At 43.6% G+C, this 18,214-nt stretch overlaps 1 protein-coding gene across 2 annotated transcripts in view; it reads left to right on the top strand.

Moving 5' to 3' along the window:
• LOC149469843 (multidrug and toxin extrusion protein 2-like) overlaps positions 1–16,106 on the top strand; it is a 169,633-nt gene extending 153,527 nt beyond the window's left edge. For both annotated transcript variants that reach the window (XM_089668441.1, XM_089668442.1), the window contains exons 15-17: positions 10,342–10,436; positions 14,429–14,516; positions 15,812–16,106. In XM_089668441.1, coding sequence (XP_089524567.1) covers positions 10,342–10,436; positions 14,429–14,516; positions 15,812–16,050 — 422 coding nt within the window. In that variant the 3' untranslated portion in view covers positions 16,051–16,106. The remainder of the gene's footprint in view (positions 1–10,341; positions 10,437–14,428; positions 14,517–15,811) is intronic.
• Positions 16,107–18,214: the final 2,108 nt, after the last annotated feature.

Raw genomic sequence — 18,214 nt, 5'->3', positions numbered from 1 at the left:
CTCCTCTTGCTCTTGGTATAATACGGCTCCTAGTCCTTCTTGTGAGGCATCACAGTGAAGAACAAAGGGTTTGGAATAATCGGGGTAACCCATAACTGGATGAGTTAACACTTCAATGAGCTGGTTCAGTACTACCTGATGATGGTCAGTCCAGGCTATAGACTGATAGGATGGAAGTTGACCTTTTGACTTTGGGATTGGTTTCCTCCTCTTCTTTGTCTGGTTATCTGGTGTTGAGGTTGTGGTAGGTGTCAAACCTGCTGACAATAGTTCATAGAGAGGTTTGGCAATTCTGGAGAAGTTTTGAACATAAGAGCGATAGTAGGAAATAAATCCTAATAGTTTCCTGAGTTCTCCGACAGTCTTTGGTTGGTTGTTTCTTAAGGCAAGAACAGGTGCCGTGTCGGCTGGGTCCATAGAGTGGCCTTCTTTTGACACAATCTTGCCCAGGAATCTGACTTTATTTTGAAAAAGTTCACACTTCCTGGCTGTTAACTTGATTCCGTGTTGTTGGTAACGTTGAAGTACTGACCGGACATGCTCCACATGCTCCTGGAATGATTTACTATGGACAAGGTTGTCATCTAAATATGGCAGGCAAATCTCATCTCTCAGTCCTATTAAACATGTCTCCATACTGCGTTGGAATTCGGCTGGTGCAGAGCTCAGACCAAAGGGTATTCGGATCCATTCATACAAACCTCAAGGTGTAATGAATGCTGTCAATGGTCGACTGGCTTCTTCCATAAATCCTTGATGGTATGCTTTCCCCTGGTCTAGCACAGAAAACCATGAACTTCCTCCTAGACTGTCCAGCATGTCTTGGATTCTAGGAATTGGATGACGGTCAGGAATGGACTTCTGGTTCAACTCTCTATAATCGCAACACAGTCTTAAACTGCCATCTTTCTTTCTTAAGCACACAATGGGTGAGGAATATGATGATTTTGATTCTGCAATCCATCCTCGATTTATCAGATCCTGCAGATATTCCTTAACTTCTTGGTGCAGTGGTTTCGGCACAGACATGTAAGTTCTCGTGACTGGTGTACTGTCTTTGAGACGAATCTGTAACTGTAAAGAAGGAATACATCCTACATCAGAGTCATCTTTGGCAAAAGCATTGCATTCTTCCCTTAGCATTTCTTTGACGATTTGTTGATCTTCAGGAGGGAGGTGTTTCAAAGACACTGGCGGGTCCCAGCACTCCTGATTGTCATCCCCCACCCACGGATAAGTCTCATTTGGATTTCCAATTTTCCCTTTTGGTCCTACCTTGAGTGTCTGTGGTTCAGGGGTCACAGAAATAGTAAACACATTTGCTGATTGTTTCAATTGTACTTGAGCCGGATATGTTGTTTTTATGGGCTCTACACCTCCAATCTTTGTTTGACCTGGTAACACAATGTCCCGTTTAGTTGTATTCCAAACTGGAATGGTCAGTTTGGAGAATTGTCCTCTTTGAAATGAGACTAGTGTCTCACCAATATGCAGTCCACTCGGCAGTTGATAAGCGCCACTCGGTGTAAACAAAACTGTCTGAGCCTGCAAGGACGGTTTGGTGTGAGCACTACACCGGATGTATGTTACAGTATTTGCAGGGATTCTTTGGTTCTTAGTACCAGTCTTTACGATAGCACCACTGGTTTCCCTACAGTTGGCTTGTAGTAAGCTTACAAGGACTTCTGCTTTGGGGGTTGGCAGTTCCAAAGCTGTTCTTAATATGTCCACAAAACCTGGGATAACTTTCTTCCCATCAGCAACTGTCTCTTTGAATGTTTCTTCAATTATATTATAGCCGATAATTGGCTTCTCAGCTACTTTCTCATCCTCAGAGACTACTAGTGGTACTAATAACTGTTTGGTAGTATTACTGCTCGATGTAAGCTGAAAGGTTACCTCAATCCAACCTGAGAACGGAATCTTTGTCTCATTGGCTGCTTTCCCTTGGAGTACCCCTGGTCCCAGCAGTTCTTCAAACGATCGGAGCACAGTGTGTGGCAGTACTCGCTGTCTCCAGCCCTCATTGATAATGCTAACCTGAGAGCCAGTATCCCATAAGGCCTGGACAGGAATTTTGTCTATTTCACAGTTCACGAGGCATCTCTTTCCAGTAAGACCCAGTAGCTTGTTGTGCTTTTTCAAAGTGATGCCATTCACATTGGTTGGCAATTTTTCAGCTGTCGGGGATAGTCTTTGAGCAGGGCAGGTTGGCATTTTCCTCCAGTAGTCTGCGTTTAACTTTCCAGCCGGGGCTCTGATGGTAGGTTGGGGACTGGTTTCTTTACTACTGACATGATTTGCACTTTGGGACGCAGGTTTGGTTCTGACACAGGTTACTGTCGGTCCCTTAACAGCAACCTTCTCCCGTTTAACTGATTTTGTTTGGCCGCTCTGCATTGTCTCGCCCTATGTCCAGCTCGACCACAGTTAAAGCAATGGTCACATGCAGTTCTCTGATCAGTCTTTTCACAAGATTGACAAGTCCCTGTCCTTCGTCCAACAGTTGTTCTAGGTCCTCCAAAGCCATGCTCTTGTCGAGTTCTCGAATCTTGGAGAAGTGTTTTAATATCGAATATTTCTTGTTGCAACTGTATTACTATCTTTTTAAGGTCAGAGTTACTCTTTGAAGGCTGTTGGATTGCCAGACTACTTGTTTGTGATGGAAGCAAAGGGAGGGTGCCTGGTACCTGAGAACAATGGAGGATGTTGGCCTGGCACTCTCTTCCCTTCGTCAGGTTACTGTGCTCAGATTTCTTTTGTTTCTGCTCCCTTTCCATCTCCATATTTGTAGCCTCATTCATCTTCTCTATGAGCAACTCATCTGAGACTGTAGGATCGTCCAAGTGTTGTTTTAGTTGAAACTTGATATGGTCACTTCTCAGTCCGGTGCCCACTGACCTTAAGAATTTCTTTTGTATAAATTCAGTGCCGAAGTGTTCATCTGAACCTTCCCCTTGTGAAACGAACAGCAACGGTCCTTCAATGCAATGGCCCTAAATAGGAAGTTCTGGGGAGTCTCTTTACTATTCTGTGATATATTGATCAATTGTTGGTATAGTTCGGAAGCATTTTCCTCTTTATAATGGCTTTTTAGGATTCTCTTGAGTGGCACTAGGGTCAGTCCACTCTTCAGCTCTAGCATACCTCTGAGACTTGACCCAGGACTAATGGCTTTCACCACAGCTTCCACAAGCTCTGACTCGGAATATCCCTTTTGCAGTCCCATGTCAATCTGGTGCATGAGGTTAGTATAGGACAGCTTATCTTTCTGTTCCTTTTCACCTATCTGACCAGCAATTTTAAAGTCCTTTCTGATTGTAACTTCTGGCAAGTTAGTATGGGAAAGTCTCTGAGCAACTAGATTAGGGTCTTGATTTGCAGGACTTCCTTTTGAGTCTTTGTCTTTAGTGCTAAGTTCTTTCATCTGTCCCTCGATCATCTTGGCCGTTTCTTGAAGTTTTTCCTGTACACTGTAGTATTGCTGTTTTAAATCCTTTAACTGTTGTTCTGCTTGAGGGTCTTTGCCACTATCGCTTGGTGCTTCAATGTTATCTCTCTTCTCTAACTCACCAATGAATTTCTTAGTTGCTTGCAGAAATTGTGTCACCACTTCTTCACTTTCAGTCTCTACCAGTTCATCTAACACCTCATTCACTATCCGCATGTAATGGCGCCGGGTTTTTCCTTTTGCCATACTTGCTTCGGAGGCCTTTATAAACTGACAAGTCTCCATGAGATCATCGACTGTCATGTGAATCAGATGTTCATTGATTTCATCTTGCAACTTTTCGATATCCATACTCCTAATGTTTTTCTTTAACTTCACCACGGACAGTGTAGTCACTCCTTTTCACTTCCGGACCTTTTGGCGTTCCTTTCACCCGGCCCCACGTTGGGCGCCAATTTTGTTGCACATACGGTAAATAATTCAACTGTGCGAAGGATGGGTTGGGTGAAACCAGAAGTGTTTTATTAGGAATGGCTGTAACAAACACAGAAAACCCTTAATTACATGTGACTGGATATGTTCACTGTAATCACTGTCCTCTATACCTTACTAAATATTTCCATATACATTAATAAGTATTTTCATATACTTGAATAAACATCTTTAATTGCAATACTGAATATCTAGACCTCTGCAGATATGCTAGGAAACTATTCTGCATAACAATAGCGTATTACAATAGAGAAATCACATTCCCTGTATCTTAGCGCCAAATCACATAGCTGCAATATATATTCACATTTATGCTACAAGTAATCTGATTGCATAATAGTAACAGCGACATTTACTAACCACCAGGGCACATGTTAAGTCATTTTGTCCTATTATCATGTTAAACAGCCTCCTGCTTATCTGTAACAAACACAGAAAACCCTTAATTACATGTGACTGGATATGTTCACTGTAATCACTGGCCTGTAGGAAACAAAGTGTTAGACTTTTGGTTCCTACTTCTGTGTCTTCCTATTATCACAGGAAGTAGTTCTGCCCTCTTGTGATGTTACAATAAAAATGCAATCACTAGTATCTTCTGTTGACAAAGATAGATTACTGTTATATTAGGTATTAGGCTTTGGATTTAAATTTTATGGGGCTGCCTATTTTCTACACCTCTTACACACAGTTCATCACAAACTGTTTTTCATCCTTTCTACATCTCTGTGCAGCTGATCTCCATTGGTCACTTCCTGTCTGCATGCACCTGCATGGGAGTCAGATCGCCGCGGGACGCAGAGCGGGCCGTAAATGTGGTATGAGCTGCACATGTGTAGCTCCGATTACATTACCTTGAACAGGCAAGGGGGACATTTATGGCAGAACAGACTACTAGGGTGTCTTCTGTTATAAAAACCCTCCCTGTCAGAGGACTTTCCATTCCACAATTTTACTACCACTTCAACAGGAAGTGTCTGAATAACGATCTTTGCGGAACAATTAGCAGGTATTAATTCATAGAAATTTGCACATTTGAAAAGGCTGAAAACAGCCTTTGAAACTACATTAGCCTGTAAAAACCTGTATGAGATTTTAGTCATGGGGCTTACATCTATTCCAAATTTCTACAGAAAGAGTACAATGTTTTCACTTGAATAAATAAAGAAGAAAATGTTTCAGCCATTTTTAGAGCTCCTAAATAGTGATGGACCAAACAATCCTCTGTTCAGTTCGCAGTCGAACATTCAAACCTAATGAAAGTTCAACTTCGAACAGAGGGGACAATTCATTAAGCAGTATCTTACCGCATCTTACCGTATAGCAACTAAAAGCATTCTTTAATGTTTCAGCTGTCAACGTGGTTCCCCACTGACAGATGAATGTAAAAAATTGCTGGCATTGCCCAGCAATTACAAAAATAAAAAAAAAGTGTGGGGTCCCCCCCATACATACCCTTCAGGTCTAGTATGGATTGTTAAATCTTTAAAAAAGATACCAGACCCTTATCTGAGCATGCAGCCCAGCAGGTCAGGAAAGGGGGAGGCGAGTGAGGGCCCCCCACCGAACCATGCCAGGCCACGTGCCCTCAACATGGGGGGTGCTTTGGGGGCACCTTATCCCCCAAAGCACCTTGTCCCAATGTTGATGGGGGTAAGGACTGCTTCCCCACAACCATGGCCGGTGGTTGTGGGGGTCTGCAAGCATGGGGGTTTATAAGAATCTGGAAGCCCCCTTTAACAATGGGGCCCCTAGATCAGCAATGGGCAAACTACGGCCCGCGGGCCGTATACGGCCCGGCGGACCTTTTAATCCGGCCCGCGGAGCTAGGCTCCCGCTAGGCTCCCGCTAGGCTCCTCTCACAGTCCGCCCTGAAGACCGGTGTAGCATGAAAATCTGTCTCCTATGAGGATCTGTCCCCCTCGACGTATCTGCGCATGTTCCGGAGATCGCCGATCGGCTGCTAATGCCTGAAACTGGCACATGCGCAGATACGTCGAGGGGGACAGATCCTCATAGGAGACAGATTTTCATGCTACACCGGAACGGCGCAGAGCAAAGGTAAGTGAATTGACACAGGGGGGACTTGGGGACTTAATCTGGGGGATGAATTAATATGGGGAATGAATTACTATAGGGGGGATGAATTACTATAGGGGGGATGAATTACTATATGGGGGATGAATTACTATGGGGGATGAATTACTATATGGGGGATGAATTACTATGGGGGATGAATTACTATATGGGGGATGAATTACTATATAGGGGATGAATTGCTATATGGGGGATGAATTACTATGGGGGATGAATTACTATGGGGGATGAATTACTATGGGGGATGAATTACTATATGGGGGATGAATTACTATGGGGGATGAATTACTATATGGGGGATGAATTACTATGGGGGATGAATTACTATATGGGGGATGAATTACTATATGGGGGATGAATTACTATGCTTACTATGGGGGAATATTACTATACTTACTATGGATGACACATACACATCATTCATCTACTCTTGGTCTGGCCCCCGGGTACAATATATGAACCCATTGCGGCCCTCGAGTCAAAAAGTTTGCCCACCCCTGCCCTAGATCCTGCCCCCCCCATGTGAATGAGTATGGGGTACATGAAACCGCTTCCCATTCACAAAAAAAAGTGTAGTGTAAACAATTTCTTTGACAAGTCCTTTTTATCAAACAAAAATTTAAAAAATGTCCCCGTCAATCCCGATGCCCACCACCACCACCGACCCTGGCTCCCGGCTGTCTGACCGTTCTTAAATACATTAACGACATCATAAGGGGTGGGGTCACTCCGCCCCTTGTGGTGTCATCATGCGCTGTGATTGGCCAAAGCATTGCACCTGATGGTCAGGTGCATTGCTTTGGCCAATCACAATGCACTGTCAGGGCACAGTGCATTTTGTGGTGCAGTGGCCGAACGGCAAACACCCTTCCGGCAGATGTCCGAGTCGAACTTGCGTTTCACTCAAACATCTAGCCCAACATTACTCCTAAATGGCTTCTCCTTTACCATTTTAGAAATCATTGTACAAGGATTATCCACCAGCTGAATCTAGCCACTATTATCACTATATCTTACATGTCTTCTAAATCTAGTATCACACAGTTTAGCAATGCTCCTGTCATATTACAAAAATTTTCCTGGATTAAAAAAAAATGTAAACAAGCATGCAGCCCCATTACAATATACAGTATCTATAGCAAGGGTGCAGTGAGTGTGCATCCACTTTGGCATGCTAATATCAGTCCATGTGATCTTCAGCAACACTGACATCACTATAAACAATAGCACTCCTCCCAACAGCAGTAAGCAATGGTTGGCAGCCACACTAATACTCCTTATTTAATTGTATTAATAATTCAAACTAGTTAATAAGTAAACAAAAAGCCATTGATATTTTATTAGGATGCACCATCTTTCTCCCCATACTTCCAACATTAAGACAGATAGAAAACTTTGTCATGAATTGTAAAGAAATGGCAAGAGTGAACCTGTGGGAACCTGTGACATTATATTTATGCTCATCCACAGATGGCCATTGGTAGCCTGACCAAGCATACATGTATATACTTGTTTGGTCAGACGAAGAGAGATGAAGCTGCTGCCAAACAGCTTTGATGTTGGCTTATCATGGTCAACACAATAGCAATAATTACAAAAGCTATTGTCCTCCAGATCTGCTGGCAATGGGAATCTAGAAATGCCCATACTGTAGATATAAGATCTTCTGTCATTCTGTATATAAGTTTAGGCTTCCCATACACCTACTGTAAGAGAGTTTCTGGAAATGTAGTCTAAGTCTGGATGTTTCATGTGAGTTGAGTGTCTTTAATTTGCCCACAGCAAGCACTGGTATGTATAAGGTGCATGCAGTCTAATTGCCCTTAAGAATCACCATCACTAAATGGAACTAGAAGTATGAATGTTCATCTTGGCTGAATGTTTGCTTTTATCAGTTTGGGTTTGGTTAAGGGCACTTCAAACTGCCAGTTATTCTGGGGCAAAGCAATAGCAACCAGGATAATTTTTTTTACTTGTCCATTTAAATGTCTTTCTACAAAATAGTTTGATTGCAGGGATTTGGGTTTACCATTTATATAATTTCATGCATTTTGGTATTTTATTTGGTACCATATAGTCCAATGACAGGCACAAGGTGGTTCTCTCGTTCTGGGAGGACGTCATATGACGTCCTTCCATTCTCACCGCGCATGCGCGGCTCCGGGAACACGCAGCGCGGCAATCGGCGGTGCGCTGTGTCCCTTGGATACAGCAGATCACCGATCCACGGAAAGAGCCAAAGATGTCGGCTCGGTCATGTGATCAGCTGTGTCCAATCACAGCTGATCACATGTAAACAGGGAAATGCCGGAGAGGAGAGCCGGAAACCGGCATTCCGCGGAGGGGACATGTACACTGATCATCAGGGCACTGATGATCAGTGTGGCCCCAGAAGTGCCACCTGTCAGTGTCCATTAGTGCCAGCTGTCAGTGCTGAACAGTGCCACGTGCCAGTGCCCATCAGTGCCACATCAATGCCACATATCAGTGCCTACTAGTGCACATCAATGCCACATATCAGTGCCCATCTGAGCTGCCTTTCAGTGTCACCCATCAGTGCCAGTCATTGCCACCTATCAGTGCCAGTCAGTGCCAGTCAGTGTTGCCTGCCAGTGCCCATCAGTGCCGCCTATCAGTGCCCGCCAGTTCTGCCTAACAGTGCCAGTCAGTGCCACCTAACAGTGCCAGTCAGTGCCGCCTAGTAGTGTCGCCTATCAGTGCTGCCTTTCAGTGCCCATCAGTGATGCCTGTCAATGCCCATCAGTGCCACCTACCAGTGCCACCTATCACTGTCCATCAGTGCAGCTTATCAGTGCCCATCACTGCAGCCTCATTAGCGCACCTCAGTGAAGGAGAAAAATCACTTATTTACAAAATTTTATAACAAAAACTAAAAAAATAATTGTCCATGTAAAAGAATAAGTGAATAGTTAATATACGTTATACTTTGTTGGTAAATTGCAATTCTGTTTATTGGGGTTTATCGTAACATTCTTTCCATACAAAGATTCTGTTTCTACTTTTAAATTGTTTTGTGTCTTTGGAGGTGCAAAAATCAAATTGCATTTCTATTTTTTAATTAGAGAGCTATACAAAAACCTTAAAGTGGAGTTCCAGCTGTTTTTGTGTTTATTAAAAGTCAGCAGCTAGAAAAACTGTAGCTGGTGACTTTTAATAAACAGTCACTTACCTGTCCCGGTGTTTAGCAATGTACTCACCCAAAGAGACCCTTCTCTCCTTCTGTCCTCCACGGCACCGGCATCTCTACTGTGGGCACCAAGCTGTGACAGTGTCCGGCTTCACAGCCTAGTGCCCACTAGTCGCGGCGAGACTCCTGATTGGTCTGGCAGTCTCCTGGGACCTGTGAAAGTTCCCAGGAGACTGTGAGAGCAAGGAGAGGGCCGAATTTCCAGCTCAATTCGCCAGGGCAAACTGAGCCGGAAGTAGGAGCGGATACCTCCTGCCCAAAAGGTGCCAAATATGGCAGTGGAGGGGGGAAGGTGGCAAATAAGCGGAGCTTCCGCTTTTGAGTGGAACTCCGCTTTAAGAAAAAAAAAAACACAACAGCAATAACCCTCAGTGCTTGATTAACAATGAATATTTAAGTAATTGAAATTCTAAACTTGAACAATAACAAAAATAAATCTAAAAAAAATCAATTATACACAATATAAGTATTTTGTTCAGCCAGAGGTTTGAACAAAAAAGTGACCAGATTCCCTCATCCACACATTTGAAGCAGATGAGGGATTTCACTCCTGCTGAGATCAGTAGATCGATTTCTGTACTACCAGTGTGCCCATACATAGATATGCTGAATTTGGCTGGCTTAGGAGGAACAAGGTGATAGTTGTATGCTAAGTCATCAACTCCTCATCACCTCATTAGCACTTGTAAAGCAACTGGGTGGTAGGGTATTCCTTGTAGACAGCAGCATGGTATGCTTGAAATGTTCTTTAATGCTCTCACATGGTAATAGTAGATAGTAACAGTCAGCTGCAAGGGCTTAACTATAACTATAACCATACAAGACCATGCAGGTACTATAGGGCCCAGAGGTACAGGAATGTCAGTACTGTCTGGCTACAGAAATTAGCAACGTGCCCTCCCAGCATTCTACAGAATAGTTAGAACAACAACACTTATATCAGACAACAATTTGCCCTGAGAATAACTGTACTTGAATTATTTTCTTCTTACTGGCTAATAGATTTCACAATATGGTTCTTTTTGCATAGCAGTTATTATAGTATTTGGTGCTAATAGCTGTATATTTTTCAGATGTATGTTTTGTCTTTAAGGTCTGTGGATTGGATTGTTTTGTCCAATGTTCCTGCAAAACTGCATCTACATACCCTATATCTTTTGTTTGAACTGGCACAAGACCTGTGAAGAGGTAATGAGCTTACGGAGTTAAGACGTTAGACATAATGTGAAGCTGTGCTTTGCCATGCAGGGCAAGTCAGCTTGACTGCCTCCCTCCCCACCAGCACATAATAAACTTTCCTTCTTTTCCCCTTTCCATTTGGCAGCTTGTAGTGAAGAGGAATACCTGGTACTTCTTGGTATAGGGAGAATCTGAATCACTCTTATTCCTTTCATGTGGAAGACTGGTGGTTGGCTGATTAGTACCTTCTACTTTTACACAGGGGTGGAAAGAGAGTTTGTAGTCTAATGCAAGCCCCAAATCACAAATATTTGTAGAGGGGAGGGTGGCAGTTAAAGGATAAGTTCTCCTTTTAACAAAAAATAATACATGCACTTTGTTTGCAGTTAAAAAAATGTACATTTATTATTTTTTGTTTCTGGAGCCTTTAAAGCATTACACCAGCGATCAGATCGCTGGTGCCATGAAGGTCTCCGTCTGACCTGTCACTGTATCTACTTGCTTGTACATCCCGTATGGGCAAGCAGATACTTACTGACAGGAAGGCTCAATAAACTACCATGGCGCTCCACAGTGTGGTAGCAGTTCACTTAAAACTACAAGCTGACAGCCGCAAAGGCTGTCGGAACTTGTAGTGTTCCCATTCACAGAATACTGTGAAAGAGTGATGTATCCGCATGGTCACGTTTTGTTTAAATTGTGACAGCAAGTGGAGAAGGAGGAAAAGATCCCCTAGCTGTCACAACGGGGATCAGTGGGGGCCGGGCCGTTCCTAACATGTTACACCCTGAAAATGGGTGTAACATGTAACATGTTCCGAAAGGTGAACCTATCCTTTAAGTAAATGTGTTGATTTGGCTTGCAAAGAATTACAAAAACCATTTGAATAAATGTGAGTTTCTCTGTGAGATTTTTACAGTTGTTATTATACTTAGCTGTTAATATACCACCTACCACAGTTAATGTTTGATTATCTGATTTAATTCTTGTAGGCTGGGGGAAAAGTAACAGGTTGTGGAGGTTAAAGGACAGGTTTATATCTTTCATGTACTCCTCAGTCTGGCTGTTCACCTGATGGAGCCCCCTGAAAATTGGCTGTGTAAGTTCCAATTCAACACTAAGTTGGAGCTTATAATTTGTCTAAGGACCCCCTGCCTCCACCCAACAGGGCTAAGACCTGCTGACTTGCAGCTCAGCTTTTAGAAGAAAATGGAGTTAAATGTACTTCTATACTCAAAAGTATCCGGTTTCTCCAGTGTGTGAACAGGGATGTGACTTCTTGCTAACTCACACAACTTGGCTTGGGATTTGGCTATCGCCTGTGTCTTGCCTGAAGTTTTTGCTATTTTGTCAAGGTTTCACCTGCAGTATCAATAGCTGGTGAAATCTTCTATTCCGGGCCAACCAATAATCCTTTTAGTGCCACTGCTGTAAGAGTTGCAGTGGTGGCAGCGGGGGCTCCCAATGACAGTCACAGTCATTTTCTATGACCCTCAGAGTGTGGCCCCGCTAGGCCCAACCCCACCTTCCCACCATTCCCCCCTTATCGCCATGCTTCCCAGGCGCCGTCTTTCAACCTGCAGGTCTGGGACTTGCATGACGGGTGCCACTAGATGGGAGAGACACCAGCTAACGTTCATTTGCTGATCTTGCCTAACTAGAATGAACCCAGAAGCGACCTGTAAAATGTCATGTCTGGTTTCTGGTGACACTTTCCCTGGCCCTTGCAATCTGTGCTCCATTAGCTTTAATTGAAGGCAGGTGAAACATCAAGGGTCTAAAGGTCCTGATGTCTCATAAAGAGAACCGGTCTTAAAATATTACATCACATAGGAGACTGTTTGTCCTCTATGTGATACAAATTACGTTTTCGTGAAAGAACCCCCCCCCCCCCACACCGCCCACACACAAACTTAAACACACCTGTCGGGGGTACCCATGTACACAAATGTTGCTTGTGATACACATGTTGCATATTGCTTGAGTGAGATCAATAATTCTAGGCCAATATTCACAGTTAAAGTAATTAAAATAATAAACATGTCATATTTATCTGCTTTGTGCAATCATTTTGCACAGAGCAGCTAAAATCCTCCTCTTCTTGGGTCCCCTGCCATGCTCCTGGCTCCTTCTCTTCAGCAAGTGCCCCCATAGAAAGCCACTGGCACAGACAGAGTGGTTCAAGCCAGTTCCCACTCTCTCATCAGAGTTTGATTGACAGCAGCGGGAGCCAATGTTGAGAGTCAGCTATTAGTCTCCGGCTCTCTGCTCTGCCCCTCCAGTGCTCACTGTGAAGGGCATGGGAGTGGCTAGCTCAGGCTCTCAGTGGCTCACTGTAAAGTGTAAAGTGGGATATTTTCTGAGCCCTGATGTCAGCTGACAGAGGGCTGTAGAGGTACAGCCAAAAAAGATATACCCTATTTGCCGGCGTATAAGACGACTTTTTACCCCTTGAAAATCTTCTCAAAAGTCGGGGGTCATCTTATACGCCGGTATACGGCATACTGACACTTTTTAGGGGGGCGGCGCGTTGCCGCCGCCGCCCCCCCCCCTTCCCCCAATGGAAGGGACACTAAGTACAGGGGTGGGCAGCGGCTGTTTCTTACCTGGTTCCGGTCCCACGACGATCCGGTCCAGGAAGCGCGGCTGCGCCTTCAGTTCGGCCACTGGATGTTCGTGCGGCTGCTCGGCTCCGCCTCCTCACCAGTGATTGGCCGCCAGAACTGTAGCTCAGGAAAGGCACACAGGCGGCCAATCACCGGCGAGGGGGTGGAGCCGAGCGGCCCCGCAAAAATCGAGTGCAGGACCAGCAGGTAAGTGGTCAGTGTAGAGGTGCTGCTGCAACCACATATGCTGGCTGCAGCAGCACCATACGAGAACAGGGTCAGCAAGTGTCAGTGGGAGGAATAGTGCCCCATCATTGGTGTCACTGATACCAATGATGGAGCACTATTCCTCCCACTGATACCAATGATGGGACACTATTCCTCCCACTGACACCAACGATGGGGCACTATTCCTCCCACTGACACCAACGATGGGGCACTATTCCTCCCCCCCACTGACACCAACGATGGGGCACTATTCCTCCCCCCCACTGACACCAACGATGGGGCACTATTCCTCCCCCCCACTGACATCAACGATGGGGCACTATCCCCCCCCCCCACTGACACCAATGATGGGGCACTATTCCACCCCCCACTGACACCAATGATGGGACACCATTCCTCCCACTGACACCAATGTTGGGACACCATTCCTCCCACTGACACCAATGATGGGGCACTATTCCCCCCACTGATACCAATGATGGGGCACTATTCCCCCCACTGATACTAATGATGGGGCACTATTCCTGCCACTGATACCAATGATGGGGCACTATTCCCCCCACTGATACTAATGATGGGGCACTATTCCTCCCACTGACACCAATGATGGGGCACTATTCCTCCCACTGATACTAATGATGGGGCACTATTCCTGCCACTAATGCCAATGATGGGGCACTATTCCTGCCACTGATACCAATGATGGGGCACTATTCCTGCCACTGATACCAATGATGGGGCACTATTCCGCCCACTGATACCAATGATGGGGCACTATTCCTGCCACTGATACCAATGATGGGGCACTATTCCTGCCACTGATACCAATGATGGAGCACTATTCCTGCCACTGGTGTGCATTGGAAGAGGGGTAGTCTTATATGGCGAGTATAGCTCAAACACTAAATTTTAGCAGGAAAAGTAGGGGGGTCGTCTTATACGCCCAGTCGTCTTATACGCCGGCAAATACGGTACTTCTCCTTTTAAGCACATCATTTTTATAGGATGTATAGTATTCAGGACAGAGACAGAAGTCCCTGTGTATGAATGGCTTCTATAGAAAACAGAAGATTATCATTTTCTATAGAACCTTGCCCCCTTAGAACATACTGTATGTTAGGATATTATTTGTACTAATAACACCTGTTATAAATTTCACTTTGCCAGGCTAAAACAAGAGCTGGAGTGAAACCACTGATAGTCCCTGACCCCAGAACAGATGTTTTGAAATCTACATTTGGCTTGGTGGAAAGTGGTAAGTTGACCAAATAGTGAACCCTGTGTTGCTATATTATTTGATATATGGTAAATGACTGTTCTTGTTTTCTAAATGTATGGAAGGGTAAGTAAGAAAACAATATAATGTTCGATTGGACATCTTTTTGATAATCCTCATCCCCTAGAAAACAAAGATCACTGTATTCTTCATCAGCTCAAGGGGATAGAGGCAAGCAATCTACAAAATATTTTAACAGGTTTCCTCATTTGTATATAACTTTAAGATTCTCTTAATGTGGTTCTCACATTGCACTGATATTTTACCACTAGGATCCAAAAACTTCCCAAGTGTAGTGCATCAGCAGTGCTCTGGGCCTATAAACTATTTCACTTATATTTGGCTCACTAAAGTCTCTCTATGGTTACCAATGTATGCTCTAATCCTGCAAAAGTGGAGCCTCACTGGGGAAAAGTGGGGGGCTCCATTTTTCACACCCTTGGCAAATACAAATGCTCAATCTTCACTCTGGTAAACAGAGCTTCTTTATCCCCTACACCTCAAAAACAGAGCAAAGATAGGTGCCTTTTCACACCCACCCTTTCTTTGCCCTTGGCCCCCCAACATCTCCACAAACATTTTTAGACTCGTTTGCTACCAATCACTCAAGTAAAGATATACAAACAACTATATTATTTAGATGTCAGCACACACCCTTAAGGAACCTGGAAGGAATTGGGAGATAGACTGAGAGGAGAGACACAGAAACACTGAAACAGATATTAGAGATTTACAAACTGAGATAAACTCTTATCCAAACATGTAACCATACAAAAGAAGAAAGTTTATTTTTTGCATTCAGGCATATAGCCAGGCTGATTGTACCGAATTCAAGCCAGATGTCAGATTTTTTTTATATTTGAAAAACAGTAATCATTGTGTTCTGCTGGCCGAGAAGGCTCCCCGCGTTCCCCAAACACACACCCTCAGCAGAACAAAATAGAGCTGTGGCAAGCATTTCCCCATCAAAAATTACTGAATGTAAAAGTCTTTCCTATTAACCATTAAAGTGAGTAATATCCACCCAGACTAACAGAGGTTAAATAACAGGCAATATGTAGAATGTTCAATGGACTAATGCTTAGGAGGGGGAGAGGGGAAAAGGAGATGAAAAAAAAAAAGAGCAAGAATGAGAAAAAAAGCTTTAAATAAATCTTTTTTTTGTCATTGTTTATATTTAAATTACAGTCATATTTACCACTAGTTAGTCATTTTTAACACATTTAATTATCTTAAGAAAATGATATTATCTGTATATCTCTGCTGTATTACAGGGGGCACAACAATGTCTGATTCCAGCGTTAATGCTACTGCCATGCATGACATGGCCTCAGGAGGGAACCATACAAAGCAACTGGAGATAAAAGATGATCCACCAATGGAAACAACTAATGTTGTAGGTGAAATCCTGTCCACTAAACAGTTGATTTTCCGGAGGGGACTTGCATTGCTTCTAGCCCTCAGCTCATTAATGATTGGTATCGCTATTAAGCTAATTACTACCAAAAGGTAACCCAGAAGCTGGTGAACCTCAATGAACATGCTTAACCACTTCAAGTCTGGACACTTTCACCCCCTTCCAGTCCAGGCCACTTTTCAGGTTTCAGTGCTATCACACTTTGAATGACAATTGTGCGGTCATACAACACTGTACCCATATGAATTTTTTAGCATTTTTTTGAGACAGATCAAACTTTATTTTGGTGGTATTTATTCACCACTGGGATTTTTATTTTTTTTTCTATATAAATGAAAGTCCAAAACTTTTGAAAATAAGTGTTTTTCTAATAAAATTTTGCAAATAATCTTTCTTCATAAATCTTGGCCAAAATGTATTCATCTATCTTTTTAGTAAAAAAAATAGCCCAAATTAGTTTATAACTAAAAATTATAAAATTTTTCTAATTTGTTTTTACAATTTTATTTTATTTCTCTATATTATTTATGGGTTTTTTTTTTAACATACTGTAACCCTAGCAGTACAGTGTCACCATAGTGACACTATACTACTTGTGGGGGGGTGAAGATTTTTTTTTTTTACTTTTTTTACACGGATTGCTTTTACACCCATAAAGGCTGTAAAAGCAATCATTTTTCGTTCTCTCTGGCTGCATTCCTGCAGCCATTGAGAAATACTGTGTGAGCTGTGTGATTGGTCACAGCTTGTCACATGGTACAAGGCTGTTGTGAATAACCTTGTGCCATGTGACCTCTGTGATCATTCATAGATCTCACAAGTAGTAAGCAATTATGTCAGGAAGTGACATCTTGTTTACTTCTATTCATGTGATCACTGATTAGCCAATCAGTGATCACATGAATCGGGACCTCACACTGAGGTCCCGTACAGCGATCTGTGTTCGCGGTGCTGCGGGCTCCTAGGAAGCGCGCACAGGCAATAGATGTGGGGGGACGTTTAGAAATGTCCACCCGCATCGGCAGTACTCCCGTCTGGCCGTTTATCGAAATGGACCAGACGGGAAGAAGATAAACAAGTGTGCTGTGTATCCTGGACAATTTTCCTACTACTTCCAGTTTGAAAAATGTTTGTAATCCTGACCCAAGTGACCAGTTATTAAGGTTTTTCATAGTTTGTTTTACAAAAAAAAATGAAAAAGTACAGAACAGAACAATGTGACTTACAGTAAATAAAATTTTTGAATAGGAGCCATTGAATAGGAGCCATTAAACGACTAACCATAAACAACGATTCCAGATCTTCTCAAATTTTGGGAGCTCCCTCTATGTGTACACGTTAAACTTGCTGTATGTACAGTTGCAAGAAAAAGTATGTGAACCCCTTGGGATTATGTGGAGTTTTGCATGAATTGGGCATAAAATGTGCTCTGAACGTCATCTAAGTCACAACAACAGAAGAACACAGTCTGCTGAACATAATACTACACAAACATTAGATGTTGCCATGGTTTAATTGCACATAACATGTAAACATTCACAGTGCAGGGAGGAAAAAGTATGTGAACCTTTGGACTTAATAACTGGTTGACCCTCCTTTGGCAGCAATAACCTCAACCAAACGTTTCCTGTAGTTGCAGATCAGACCTGCATAACAATCATGAGTAATTTTGGACCACTCCTCTTCACAAAACTGTTTCAGTGTAGCAATATTCTTGGGATGTCTGGTGTGAATCGTTCTCTTAAGGTCATGTCACAGCATTTCAATCGGGTTGAGGTCAGGACTCTGACTGGGCCACTCCAGAAGGCGTATTCTGTGCTGTTGCAGCCATTGTTTTGTTGAATTACTTGTATGCTTTGGGTCATTGTCCTGTTGCATCACCCATCCTCTGCGGAGCTTCAGTTGGCGGACAGATGGTCATACGTTTTCCAGCAAAATGTCTTCCCATCAATGACAACAATCCGTCCAGGCCCTGTGTCAGGGATCCCCGCGATCCGTCCCTCGATGGTCCCGGCGCAGGCGCACTGCTCCTCCCAGTACACGGGCACTAGGTCCGGGCCGGCCGCGGCGTTCGAGTTCGCGCATGCGCAGTAGAAGCCGCGGCCGCCCGCTGGGCACCAATGGCAGCGCAGGGCGGGATATTTAAAGGTCCCTGAGCTGTCATTTCGTTGCCTTCTGGTCTTACCTGCATTCCTGATCCTGTGAACCTGTATACTGTAAGTTATTGACCCGGATTGCTCTTGACCTTGCTGATTTCTCC

This window comes from Staurois parvus, unplaced genomic scaffold (assembly GCF_062004578.1).
Source record: "Staurois parvus isolate SC_StPar_1 unplaced genomic scaffold, SC_StPar_1.0 ptg000058l, whole genome shotgun sequence".
NCBI classification, from domain to species: Eukaryota; Metazoa; Chordata; class Amphibia; order Anura; family Ranidae; genus Staurois; species Staurois parvus.
This window is presented reverse-complemented; position numbering and strand designations above follow the sequence as displayed.